The 14,605-nt window shown below is 42.3% G+C and overlaps 1 protein-coding gene across 1 annotated transcript in view; it reads right to left on the reverse strand.

Annotated features, from left to right (window-relative positions):
• The window catches only part of MTMR9 (myotubularin related protein 9), a 721,174-nt gene that overhangs the window by 523,955 nt on the left and 182,614 nt on the right, over positions 1-14,605 (reverse strand). Inside the window, exon 2 of the mRNA XM_044062773.1 lies at positions 10,124-10,232. Coding sequence (XP_043918708.1) covers positions 10,124-10,232 — 109 coding nt within the window. The remainder of the gene's footprint in view (positions 1-10,123; positions 10,233-14,605) is intronic.

Consider the following 14,605-nt stretch of genomic DNA (forward strand, 5'->3'; position numbering starts at 1 on the left):
GCCTATCCATTTTGAAATAGTCTGCTTTGAGATAGCCTTTCCTTGTGATCCTGCAGCATATGCTACTAAGAGTTTCTCAGTCTTTCTGAAAGCTTTAGTTCTGTCCAAGTAAAAGTGTAGCTGTCTGTGTATGTCCAAAGAATGCAGGAGTCTCTCACCCTTATTCTCTGGGTTTTGATAAAAGGTAGGCAAATGAATGGTTTGGTTAAGGGCCACACTGGACACTACCTTAGGCATAAATGTTGTGTTAGTCCTCAGAGAAACCCTGTCTGGATTGAAAACGATAAAAGGTTCCACAGCCATGAGTGCCTGTAACTCTGAGACTCGTCTTGCAGAGGTTACTGCTAGGAGCAGAGCTGTTTTCCAAGATAAGACCTTTATTTCAGCTGTATTGGCTGGCTCAAAAGGCGGCAGTGTGAGTTTTTCCAAGACATAATTGAGGTCCCATGCAGGTATTGGTGCTCTCCTTGGAGGTGTTATGTTTTTGGCCCCTCTGAGGTACTGTCTTAGCAATGGATGTGAAAAAATTGGTGGTTCCGTATTCTAATGAGCTGAAATGGCAGAGGCATGGATTTTAATTGATGAAAAGGATAGGCCTTTGTCCAGCATCTCAGTTAGGTATTGTAAAATCTGAGGAATATTTGGTACAAACATGTCAATTCCTTGTGCCTGGTTCCAAGCACAGAATCTTTTCCATTTTTCTGCATAAGATTTTCTGGTACTGGGCCTCCTGGCCTCCAAAATGACATCCATCACTGCTTTAGAGAGAGGTGTGTTCTGAATGGCTACATTATTCTCCATGCTGCCAGATTTTGGGTTCTGAGTTGGCTGTGCAGAATCGGATTGTTTCATTGGGTCAGTAAATGAGGAATTAGAGGCAATGTCCAGGCTGGGCCTTGAGACAAGCTATTTAGGATTGGGTAACAGTGCTGGCGGGGCCAGTCTGGAACATTCAGAATCATTTTTGGCTTCTCTTGTCTGACCTTTAGGAGTACCTTGGGGAGGAGAGGCATATACTGTTAGGGTTTTCCAGTTGAATGATAGAGCATCCACTTTTCATGCTTGCTTGTGATAAGTCCTTGTGCAGAATCTCTGTAGTTGGCAGTTGTGCGGGGAGGCAAATAGATCTATGTCTGGGCGTCCCCATTTCTTTATTATCATGCTGAAGACTTGTGGATCCAGTTTCCACTCGTTGGGATCCGTGAGGTTTCTGCTTAGTTCGTCTACAGAGTATTTTTCTTTCCTGGCAGGAATTGTGCTTGCAGGTGTACTTGATAAGTCAATGCTGTGTCCCACAAAGTCATGGCTTGTCTGCAGAGGGTGTAGGAATGAGTGCCTCCCTGCTTGTTTATGTACCACATGACTGTAGTATTGTCCGTCCTTATCAGTAGTTGTTCTGGATGGAGTAGATCCTTGAAAGCTGTCAGGGCATTCTGAACAGCTAGCATCTCTTTTTGATTGATATGAAGATGCCTTTGGCTTGTGGACCATGTGCCCTGAATACATTTTCCTGCCATGTGGGCCCCCCAGGCATAATCTGAAGCATCCGTTGTTATTGACTGCCTGGCTGTGGGTAGGGTGAATGGCTGTCCTTTGTTGTGGTGACAGGTCTGTGCCCACCATCGAAACTCCTGTTGCAGGCAAGGAATGAGGGTAATTAATGTTTCCAGGCTGTGACAATGTTGAGTCCAAACACTTTTTAGATACCATTGTAGTTTCCTCATATGCAGTCTGGCATATGGAATTAGCAGAATGCAGGATGCCATGAAACCCAAAGCCTGCAGAATTTTTATTGCAGACAACTGGGTCTTTGTTGCCAACATTTTGAAGTAAGAAGTCAGTTGCCTTTGTTTGTCTGGCGTGAGATAAGCCATCTGGGCAGTTGTATTTAAGCTTGCATCCAGGAATATTATCTCTTGAGAGGGTACTAGTTTTGATTTCTTTTTGTTTACTGTGTACCCTAGGCAAATTAGTAATCTTTTCACAAACGCCAGATGCTTTAGTAGAATGTCCTTGTTCTCTGCTTGAATAAGGCAATAGTCCAAGTAAGGATATATTTGAATTCCTCTTTGTCTGAAAAATGCAATTACTGATGCCAGGCATTTTGTGAAGACCCTGGGTGCAGTAGATAAGCCAAAGGCCAGTGCAGAGAATTGGTAGTGCATTGAGCCAGCTATGAATCTGAGGTATCTTCTGCAAGATTGTCTGATTGGAATATGCAGGTATGCCTCTTTTAGGTCCAAAGTTACAAGCCAAGCCTTCTTGCCTAGCATGGGCAGAAGCTGCTGCAGAGTCAACATTTTGAATTTTGGAACGTCCAGAAATGTATTTAGAATAGACAGGTCCAGTATTGGTCTTCAGGCTTTGTCTTTTCTGGGTACCAAGAAAAGTCCCGAGTAAAATCCTTGTCCCTGCTCTTGCTGTGGTACTTGCTGAATGACACTCATGTCCATGAGGGATGAAACTTGTTTTTGTGCCTCTGCCCGTTGATTGTGTGGCAGGTCTGGCATACCTTTTGCCCTTGGCAGTGTGTGAAAGTGGAACCTGTAGCCCTGGGACACTATATTCAAGACCCATTTGTCTTGGGTGATCATGTGCCAATTTTGTGAAAAAAGTGCTGGTTTTCCCCCTAGGGGGGCTGTCAAAAGATAAGTGCTTGATGCTGGCAGAGGAAAGTCATTAAGACTGTTTCCTGTATGGCTGTGATTTGCCTTCTCCGCTTTTGGAGGTAGAAGCACCCCACTATTTAGGCCTGTAAGAGCCCTGGGGCTGGGATCTGCCTCGGGGGGTGTCTATCTGCCTCTTTGTGGCCTGTCTGACACTGGAAAGGACCAATTCTTTGTAGGCCAGTTCCTGCTAAATCTGGGTGGCTTTACTGTTTCCATAGATTTCGCTTTGGCCTCCATTTTCTTCAACATCTCTTCTGCTTTAACACCAAATAAGGTATCATGCTGTAATGGAGCATCTAATAAATTTTGCTTTAACATAATCAGGCAGATTCTGTTCCTTTAACCAAGCATGCCTCCTAATGACAGAACCCGTAACTGCAGCCCTGCAAGAGGCCTTCAGAGAATCAAAACCGCATTGCAATGTATGCTTTCCCACTTGTTCAGTTGCATGCAATAAATCCTGTATTTCCTTATTTTCTGCACAATCAGAATTTGACAGCATTTTCTGTTTTAGCAGTGACATTAAGTATTGTTAATATATAAGCATATGAAATTGACAATTTAAAGCCCTCACAGCCAAAGCAGCAGAAGTGTAAACCTTTTTTCCCCATCTGTCTAGTGCCCTTGAATCTCTATCAGAGGGGATAGGGTTTTTTGCAGTAGAAGCCTTGACCCCTTTGGGACCCTGAGACATAGTTTCTGGGTCAGCAGCAGGGTTTTTATAAAGAAATTTATGTGAATCTGGAACCCTGTAGTATCTGTCTGGTTTAACAGGGGCAGGAGGTAAAAAGTCAGGAGAAAGGCCAGACTCTGAAAATACATCATCTACAATGTCTAACACAGGAGGAATACCCAAAGGCCTGTGCTCAGGGAGTAAAAGAAAATCTCCTTAGATTCTGAGTAATCTTGGCTCTTCCAGTGGAAGTGCTCCCTCATGGTATGCAGGGTTTCCCCAAAAGAATAATCCTCAGGCGGTGAGGCTGAAGGGATAGATTCTTCAGCATCAGAATCCTCGTAAGGAGGAAGAGTATTCCTGTTCAGAAGAGGAGTCAGAGGAAATTGAAACCTGATCTGAAGATTCATATTCTGTCTCTTGCCTAGGCATCTTGTCAGGAGGGGGTAGGAACCCCTGATCAAGGTAATTAGGTCTTCGGCCATTTTGAGCATCTGTTTAAGCATGGTAGTCTGTCCAGGAGAATGCTGTACTTGTTTCTTTGTCTTTAGAACTGCCTTAGTCTTTGCTTTGGAAGCTGAAGTAGGTTTTACATATAACTGTGTAGGTCTGAAAACACCCTCAGAAGCCGATGCCTGCTCAGCGGCTCCGGACCCATCTGAGGGAATAGTTTCCGGGTGTCCAATACCTTGAGTATCCAGAGGCCTAGCTGGCTCCATGTGGGAGTCGTCAGCGGCCTGTGGCTCTGAGGTAGCGGGCGCCAGGGGCTTCGAATGCGCCTCACTGAGAACCGGCGACTGGCTTAGCGGAAGCCTAGTCATCTGTTTTGGACCTCGGATGCCTGTCCTTTCCTTTTTCCTTGCGCTTTTTATAAACTCCGGTTGTCGGCTGTTTCGACGGCATTATATAATTGAATCTTCGGCCAAAGTAATGAAAGGCAAAATCGTACCGACGCTTAATATTGCGTTGGTTAAATCTAGCACAAAACCGACAGCTAGCAACGTTGTGATCAGGGCCTAGGCAAGGAATACAGTAAGAATGAAAATCCTTATGAGGTATTTGCTTCCCACAAGAAATAAAATTGTTTACTTTTTCTGTCATCGGACTGGAGCAAGAAAAAAGTTTCCCCAACGGGGTACCTATTTAATGAAGACTTTGGATCTGAAATTCGATTTTGAAAATCTCAGGAGTCGGCCGACCGGCACTTGCGAACTGCTTTTGCTTCGGGCACCTCACAGCAAGAAAGACTGAAGAAAATGGCGTCGGCTGCATCTTTTATACCACTGGCTCACTGACGTCAGGGAATAGGCGACAGCAACCGACGCCAGACCTAGACTTTGGAATTCGGGCCGATTGCGGGTAGCCTGCCAGCAGGATAACCCAAGTGTAATGACTGCAACAGTGAAACACGATTAACATCTGGCCTCCAGTCTTCTTTGACACTAGGAACAGCTTTGAATAAAGAACCTTCCCCACCTCAAAAGGAGGAACTGGTTCATCGCGCGTTGGGACAAAATTTGACAAGTAAGAGGTAGAAACAAAAGATTCTGATGTTAAGGATGAGGAATGATCCCTCCCAGAAAGGAAGAATTCCCTCCCACTACCATCTGTAACCTTGACAAATGATTTTCAGAATCCATTTGTCTGAAACAATAAGTTGCCCAAACAGAAAAATGGAGATTCACAATTTCTGGAAGAAAAAAGGGGCTAGGGTGTGAGGGGGTCACACAGTCTTTTGAACAGTCATTCAGACTTGTTGGACTGTCCTTGGTTTTGAGAGGTGAATTTTTTGGAACTCACTTGCCATTTCTTCTTAAATGTCTCCTTACCTGAATGTTGTTGAGGTGGTGCGTTTTTTTGCCAAAATTGGATGAGGAAGAAGAAATAAAAAATTTCCTTGGACAATTTGGAAAAGGATGGCTGAAAAATCTTGGCGCTTCATTGATCAGCCTGTCCCTTTCATCAGACTTTTTGATCACCTCTGCAACAAACAGACCAAACACTAAATTTTATAGGTTCATAGATAAATACTAGGCTAGCTGCCTTTGTGGGCCATTTTAAGACTATTTTTTTTTCCAAAAGGTGAGAATCAAACCCTGTACCTTGTGTCTGTGAAGTAAACACCCTAGCCATTATATCAACCACCAAATACCTCTATCAAAGGGAGAATTTAAAATCCAATTTTTAACATCTGAGAGGTTATGGGAATGCAGCAATGCAAACCTCCACATAACAGTACCACTCGTCACAGCCCTGGAAGTATCAACAGATTCATACACTCACTGCAATAAAAATAAGTACTGACCTGTGCAACAGAATAAACAAAGTTATTTAAAACAGATTTTTCTTCACAATAAGACACTGCAGAAAAAAAACTCCTCATGCTTTCACAATGTGTAAGAACAAACTAACAATTGATACTGACAATTCCAAATGCTGATAATCAAAGTTGCAGAAGTATATATTTTTTCCCACACCTGTCGGTAATTTACCACTCTCACCAGAAAGTATAGGATTGGAATTAACAAAGTGCTTAGCAGCAGTGGGATCAACTAAAGCTATAGTTGCCAAGTCAAGTTTGGAAATAGAGTATACACAAATTAAAAGACTGAGGAACTCTATACAATCTAGTTGCCTTTTTAGGGGCAGGAGGTTGACTGTCAGGAACATTGCAAGCAGTGACACAGCCTCCAAAGCTGACAGCACTGGAGGAATAGGTGAAGGTTCTGGAAATTCTATCTATCTGTGACAGCTCATAGTATTTTCTGAGTGTTCTCACACTGAAAATGCTGGGACATTCTGAAAATAGCTTCAGAGAAAGAGAACCCCCAACAGTCAGAACCAAACACTATGCTATCCTCACAGTCTGAATCAGAAATCTATGGAGAAAATCATGCATCTGTCATCTTCCTGTCCAGATTAAAGTGTTTGCATCTTTTCAGGAAAAGAGACAGGTCTCTTTCTTTTACCAGAAACCACTTTATAAGAAAGGTTAATAGCCTGAATTAAAACCAGAGCCAAATTTAGTAAACTACTCATATGTAGGGAAATGTATGACAGAGGAATAGATACATGTACAATTTTCTGTTTATTTTTGATAAGAAAAATGAGGCCAGTAGTGTTGTTAATGGCAGCAGCTTCCCCAGAGATAGGCACTGTGACGTTCTCATGCTGGGCCAGTAATCAAGGAGCCTGAATCCTCACCACGGACACTGGAGAGGGATGTGCACTTAGAATACAAATGGATACACTCAGTATTTCCAGATGCAGACCTCTCTACATCAAGCACAAACTTCCCTTAAGAGCACACAGGGAACACACTCAGCCTGGAGTCTGGATTTCTCTATATCTGGCTCCCTCAATTTCCCTTAAGAGCACATAGGTAACACACTCAGCCCGGAGTCTGGATTTCTCTATATATGGCTCCCTCTAGGTCCCCAATAAGACTCCCCACTTGTACAACTGCAGGGTTAGGTGCTCAGTAGAGTGTCCAAGCCAAGTCCTCCAGTACTCTCTCTGTAAACCCAGTGCTTTGTGTCCCTGCCCCAAGTAGCTCACTGACACACACACACACACACACACACACACACACACACACACACACACACACACACACACACACACACACACACACACAGGAAAGGATGGCACAGATTTACCTGCTGCGCCACTTCTGCCCAAAGTATAAGATAGTTATCACTGCCACCAGACAATCCACAATCAGCTACTCTAAGACCCTTAACAAATGGTGTCCAGTTATACTGTGCAATATTAATAGTAATACCAATGGTAGTAGTTCACCAAGACAGCTAAGCCTTCTGGAGTGGCCACACAGCGTCACCAAATAAATAAACTCTCAAAGGTTAAATGCTTTCTACAAGGACCAGCCATAATAAAAAAGTTTTTAAATATATTTAATAATAAATAATAAAATAGCATGAAAATACCAAATCTATATTTACAGTAAACAGTCCAAACCACAGGAAATATTAAAAACAACACTGATGGACAAACTCATACAAATAAAGAAAAACAATCTCTGAACTAAGCTTCAATATATTCCTGACTGAATCTAGGAGAATTACTATTCCCTTATAACTTACTTGATAGAGCAAGGCACAATGAAATACATGAGCAGGTTTTCTAGTCAGGTTCCCCAAAACAGAAAACTCTCTCCTCAGGAGAGAACTCCCTGTAAAATATAATATCCAAGATGGCTTGCAGAATGACCTCATCTGGTCACCTGACTCTAGGTTCTCACAGTAACCCCCCTCTGAAGCTGAGACGGGCATTCAGCATAGACAGCTACAATACACATCTTAAATGTTTATGGCAGTGCCTGGGGCTTCCCCTTGTTTTACTGAGCTAGTGAACAAAGGCTTTTTCCAGACCCACCATCTCTGGTCCTATTCAGCACTGTGGGGTAATGTTTTAATGGTTTAACAGCTCATTTATATTTCCTATATTTTTCTTAAAGTAAGCTAGCTGGTTAACCATTGCTATCCCAGTGTCCTCTATTAAAATATACATTTAATTCAGTTACAATAATACATGTGCATTTCTTTTCATTCTAGCAGGGTACACTGTTGATGCATTTTAACATAAGTAAACCTCAAAAATAAATTTTCAGCACAGGCACCTGTACAAATCAGTTTGATATACAAATGACATAATTATTTACAAAATTCCAGCTAGCTGTGTTGGCACAAGTCATACATCCACTGCCCTTCTGTCATGGCTGGCAGTACCTCCTTTCATCACAGGCATGATATTCTGATTCTGAGTAAACAGGGAAGCTTTGCCTGTTCCCTCTCCAAAGGCTAATAAGAGTGGCTCTCACTTGACCACTGAGGGGGACCCCAACAGCTGCAGAGGATGTGGCTAACCCCTGGTCCATAGTGGCTGTAGGTACTGCACCAGAGTGATCCGGGGTAAAAGGTGTGTGGTCTGAGAAGGTGAGTGATCTGAGAAACCAGCTTTGGTCACAACAGAACTACAACGGAGGTCATTTGCTAGTCTGCCTCTTTCCTGGAGAAAATAAGCACCATAAGCTGGTAAAAAGCCACTTTTACTTTGCCAGCACCAAAAAGTAAAATAAATAATCTCTCCACAGAAATAACTTTTAAACTGAGAAGAAAAGAAGTGAGTTCACATTTTAAAAGTGCAAGTCTCATGACAGTCCATAAAACACACAACTCTACATTAAAAATAACTTTCCTAAGCAGGAAAGTACATTTAAACAATGCATTGTTTACATGGAATGTTCTACCCAAAGGGAGCTTATCTCCCCAGCAAAGAAATAGCCCAAGCTGAAAGCTGACTGTAGACCGTCAATCCTCAAAAGCCTCCAGAGGATTACTCTCATCAATGGCAGGGACAGCTCTGAAGGAGTGGGCATTCAAAGCTGAGATTTTATGCAGCTCAGCTCAAGTCGCTGAACAGCTTCAGCATGTGGAATGTGCGCTGAAGCTTTGAAAGCTGTATGGCAGGATTTAACCCATACAGCTAAGCCTAGTGTAGCAGTGATCAATATGAAGAACACTGTACAGCTCTGTAAATAAACTTACCATAACAGTAGATGTCTGAATGATAATTGCTACAGTTGCCTCTCCATCCTTCATTCGCCTCGTATTTTGGTGCGTTCTTTTGTGCTAGGGTGTCAACATGTATTTTTCTTTTCCTAGCAATGTCCCCTCAGGGCTTACCCTCGCTCCCTGTCGGCATGAAAACTCTGAAAGGCTTGACACCTAGACCTGTCTTTTCAGTCATCTCGGCTAGAGCTGTCTAATAGTTTGGGCATGTGGAGAGTGCTCTGAAGCTTTGGAAGCTGGCCATCGGTTATATCCTTGGCAGTATATAACCCATACAGCCAAGGCTACTGCAGCAGTAATCAATATGATGAACATCACGTAATGTATCTCATGGATATCAAACATCTTAATTGGTTAGATGGATCAGACAAATTACAAAAACTGGACAGTTTGAAGGAAAAATAAAAACTATTTAACTATCATCATCATCATCGCAGCTTCTTTAAGTTTATTTTATGCCCCCCCCTCCCTTTTGCTGACTGACTGAAAATTCAAGGCACCATTTGATAACCCTCTTATAGAGAACTAATAGCTATCAAGTCAAAGTTTATAACTACAGATAAATGATGATGGTAGACATATATGTACCCCCGCAATTGTCCAACAGGAGTACTAGGAGGCAGCAGGACATTAGTAATGCAAGATAGATGAACAATTCAGCTACGATAAACAGAAGTGGATTTTTTTTTGTCTTTTCAGCTTTTTTCCCCGGTTAGGGGTCGCCACAGCAGAACTCCAGTCCGCTAATGATTGGCAGTAGATTTTTATGGTGCCGAGTTGCCAGCCTGACGCCCAACCTTCAGCGAAGGCACGCCCATTCATGCATGTCTTTCGGAGGCAACTCGACCACGGGGAGGACATGCAGACTCCACACAGAAGGCATTCACAGAAGTGGATGAAAAATAAAAATCTTAAGAGTTGCAGGCAGCCTGTTGCAATATATAACACAAAGTACAGAAAATAATGGGCTTCATTAACCAACAAGCATAAGATTAAGAGTGCATTGTTTTTGAACAAATTTCAGAGTCTCACTTGCATTGTATTTGGAAGACATGAAAAAAAAATGAATTCATTGCCTAACAAACTAAAACATGGTTTCTCTTGGGATTATCACAGTTCAGTAAATAAAATACATTTCCACTGAAAACTATACACAGTCCAATGAAGGTCCCGTTTGTCTCAGCTCTTACCTCAATTGAGCTGCTAATGTTCAAACATTCATCCATTCCAGGGATATCAAGCTGTATAATTCGCAAATCTTTACATCGAATTATAATTGTACCCATGGAACCTGTAAACCTGCAAATTAAAAATAAAAAGCACATTTAGGACTAAACAGGTGCAAATAAGTAATACTTACTAACACTAATCAGGCTGGATGACTCAACAAAGACTCATGATGAACATCAGCAGTTCAAGCTAATGCAACTCTGCCGACGGTGAAAATGGTTGTGATGAAGCAGTTAAAAGGAAATGAATCATTGACAATTACCCAGTGCATTTTACTCTCACAAAAATGTCAAATAAAGACACACAGATGGAGATGGCTCTTAACATTGAGAGGGGTGATCACATGTCCACAAGTTCTTTGCACCCGATTTTTTAGCACATGACAGCAACTGTAACTTTTGTTCCTAATGCTCATATTCTATGCAGCCCTTCCACCTTCTCCTGGCAGCTGTCAAGTACTCTCAGATTGTGTAAACCACATTCTGCACACCTTTTGCTTTTGTGGTTTGATGTCATATAAGGACATCAGGGAAACATGTACTCTCATATGCTGCCACCCTACCGTACAGGAATGGAGACCTGACCATGATCCAGTTCACCGGGCTTCTTTCTATTAGTGGCCAATATTAAAGGAGATTGCCAGGGAAGGAAATAAATGAGGAAGTAATGCCAGGTCACCTGCTCTGGGAAATAGAGGAGGTGGTGGAGTATGTCACAGTATGCTTCTCTCATTAATACATCCCTTGTAGACAGCAGGGACCTATCAGAAGATATTTGCTGATAATGGCAGTAGTAATGGCAGAGGTGTTACAGGACCACCAGAATTGAGAGACTCTCCATGCAGCTTTTACTACATACCCCTTCCCCCCTTCCCTCATCTCAGTCTTCACACAGCAGGCAGGGATGTTTAAGGTACCCAGCAAAACTTCCCTGATGGCTGCTGATGTGCCAGCTTTGCCAGAGCACAGAACAAAATGAACACAGGACTGTGGCAACTGATCAAATGGTTGGTGGCATAGGTAAAAAAAAAAAAAAATAATACTCCTAATATGCATACCGACATCCCCTCCCAGACAAGACACACTGGTATGGATAAGCCCTTGATACTCCACTGAAGGACTTGTAAAGAAAGCCCTACCAATATTTGGTGGAGAAAATCTTAGCGAGCACCCTCCCCACCAACAACTAATTTCGCCAAGTTTGTTCCCAAACCCCAATCTTCTCTCCACTCATATACTTTTCACCTTTCTCTTTTTCCTAGCCACATACTTTTCTTGTCCCAGGTCCTAACATGACTCCAGCACCAGCACTGACAGAACAGGTAGCATACTCACATCTGGTGCAGAAGGCTGTGGGTTCTATTCCCTCATCAGGTAGACAGGCTGCTGATATAGTGTGCAGTATAAGGGGGTCCTGCACTCCCGAGTGTGTCATCCTTTTGATGAGACATTAAACTGAGGCCCCATCTGCCTGAGTTAGTGGTAGCTCAGGTGGATGCAAAAGATCCCACAGTACCTAATGAAAAGAATAGGGGAAGTTTCCCAGTGCCGTGGTTAAATTTCCCCTAGTAGTATAAATACCACCTTGGGTCTCCCCTGAAAAGAGGCTACTAGCCTAGTGAGACAAACCTGATTAACAAAGGATAAATAAAATAAAAATGGTATTCAAATGCTCTTCGACAAATGATCCTTCATCAATGTGGGAGAAGATCCAAAGAAAAGAATGAACAGATAGCATCCCCACCAAACACACCTGTTAAGGAATCCACAGTTAACTGCAATGGCAAGTAAATAACTCCACTTTGTTAAGTATACCAACTTCAGGGAAATAATGACAGACAACAAATAACTTTTTAGGAAAGCTACAGCAGAACTGCATGCTACACTGACAAGTTTCAGAGTAGGAAAGCAATTCACCAATGATTATTTACTAACGGAGGATTAAATAACCAGTAACCATTTGAGTATAAAGAGTAACTAACGTGAGGAGAGCTTGGAGCCAATGAGGCTATCAGACTCAATGCTTAGCCGTAGAAGACTATAGCCGGTCTGATGTGGGCCCCCAACAGAGTGAGCAGAACAGTTTGTGTTGCTGTCATGTTGCACTAGCCATATGTGAAGGCAATTGCACTCTCTGTATGTGAAGTCAGTTTCTAGTAAATTATAGCACATGACTTCTGCCTCTTATTGTACTGTGGGATTCCCCAAGGTGCACACACCAGTGTTTCCACTGTCTGTCACTGAGTGTTGTTGAAGTAACACCACTTACAAGTGAGCTGGGGTCCAAGGTAGAGGAATTACCGTTCAAACAGCAAGTAAAATGCTTTCCTTACTAGATTAATACGCCGAGTTTATTATTTTTAAATGCTGTAAACGTTACCACTCTTATGAACAGCCCATTCTGTTCAACATACACCTGACTTTCTAGCTTGCATTGTTTGTTGACCAGATACAAGCCCAGGCAAAAAAAATATGCTATTAATTCTGTCACCTTCCTTCCCATCAAAGTTAATATTTAATTACTACAAATACAATTAATGACGTAACCTGCAAAAGGACTCCACTGTGTGTTAGCTACGGTAGCAATTGGTAAAGGTATCTCTCTTGCCCAACTATCATATGGCTCACCCATGATCAGCTTTGACTTCAGAGTAAAACCTTAACTCGCCCCAAATCACTCCAAAATTAAAAAATTTAAAACATTGGCCCTTGTAGAAAACAACAATGTGCCATCCTTAAATAGGATAAATCACTTACAACGAAACAAACAGCAAAACTCCACAACTATTTGCAAATAACTTCTAAAGCTACATTTACTCTCCTTTGCAGGAAAGGCAGTTTTACAATGAGAAATTCCACCTGCAGCCTCATATCCCACCCCATTAATGCAACTAGTCTATGCATCACATGCACAAAACTCCACTGAAGAGACCACCGTTTTCCATATTATGCCGCCCAAGTTGTGGAATACACTTCCAAGCTCTCTTAACCGATTCACTCCAATGGAGCTCAGGAAGATTGCACTGTAACTTCCAATAGGTGGAGTCTACGCCTTTTGACAGAATCAAATTATGTCCTCACATTTCAAACAAATGCTCACATCTCTGGAACCATAGGGCTTATGAAAAAAAGTATAACTGACAAACTCGTCAGCACAAATTATTTTTATAGTGGTAGTATTCTTTAGGTTTTAGGTCTTAAACTGAATTTTATAAGCCACAGTAAGCACACTGACTATTACATTTGGAATATTTTGTAACCAACTTACAATATCTCAGCAACCACTCTAGTTACACACATACTGTGAGAAGCATTTTATTCATCTAACTGAAAGCTTTCATATCAGCTAAGGAGTTCTGTTTGTGTCACTTGGTTGTTGAGATATTAAGAAAAATGTGAAATTATATCTATATAAATTAATATCATAAAAACAGCAGTTAATATCAGGGGCGGCTCGTGGTATTGGACTGCCGGACTGCAGCCCTCCCACCTAGGAAAATAAAAAGAAAAATCTTTAAAATTAAAAAAACAAACAGGGAAAAAAAAAAAAAAAAGCACAAGTCCAGACTGCCTTTATCAGCAGTCCGGATAGAGATAGACAGGTACCCAGCAATCACTGCTGCAAATGCACCCAGGAATCAGTGCAGGGACGACTGCACAGAAGAGGAGGTCTGGACTGCTTCGGCTGCAGGCAGATCCAATCAGGACTGAGAGAGGTGAGCTGCTCTCGCGGGATTGTGCGGGCTCATTCAGGAGGTAGGTGTAACAGGTTTTGGTCACTGGCTGGATTGCTCCGTGTCGCGGGTGGTGTTTGCTGCTTCAGGTCGCTGGATTGCTCGGGTGGTTTTGCTGCTTGGATTACTTCAGGTCACTGGAGACATACATACATCAGGTAAGTGTGTGTTGCTTCACGATGTAGGTCGCTGGGGGTGTGTGTGTGTGTGTGTGTGTGTGTGTGTGTGTGTGTGTGTGTGTGTGTGTGTGTGTGTGTGTGTGTGTGTGTGTGTGTACTGGAAAGCAAATGGAGGTGTGTGTGTAAACTGGTGGCTAGAGAGAGCAAATGGTGGTGGATAGAGATACTCAGGCTTGAACCCTGTACCTTGGATGCAGGTGGCAAGGACCTGAATTCCCTATCCACCACCATTTCTAAAAAAAAACTTGCAGATTTTTGCCTCATATTTGTTCTGTTCCTCATAAAATCTGTAGTTTCTGTATCTACATTTTTCCTTGCAAAGTCTTAGTGTAGTGGTGCACTGGTAGCATTGTTGCCTAACAGCTACAGGTTCTCTGGTTTGATTCTTGGCTGGGGTGCCTTCTGTGTGGTGTCTGCATGTTCTCTCATCTTGCAAAGATGTGATTGCATTTCTCTCTGCTCTGCTGAAAATTGTCTTTTGCTCCAAGTCAGACTAGTTTCCTGGTTAAATGTTTAAAAATAACAGGCAT

The sequence above is a fragment of the Protopterus annectens genome, chromosome 2.part1 (genome assembly GCF_019279795.1).
Source record: "Protopterus annectens isolate FY-2018-M chromosome 2.part1, PAN1.0, whole genome shotgun sequence".
Lineage (NCBI taxonomy): Eukaryota > Metazoa > Chordata > Ceratodontiformes > Protopteridae > Protopterus > Protopterus annectens.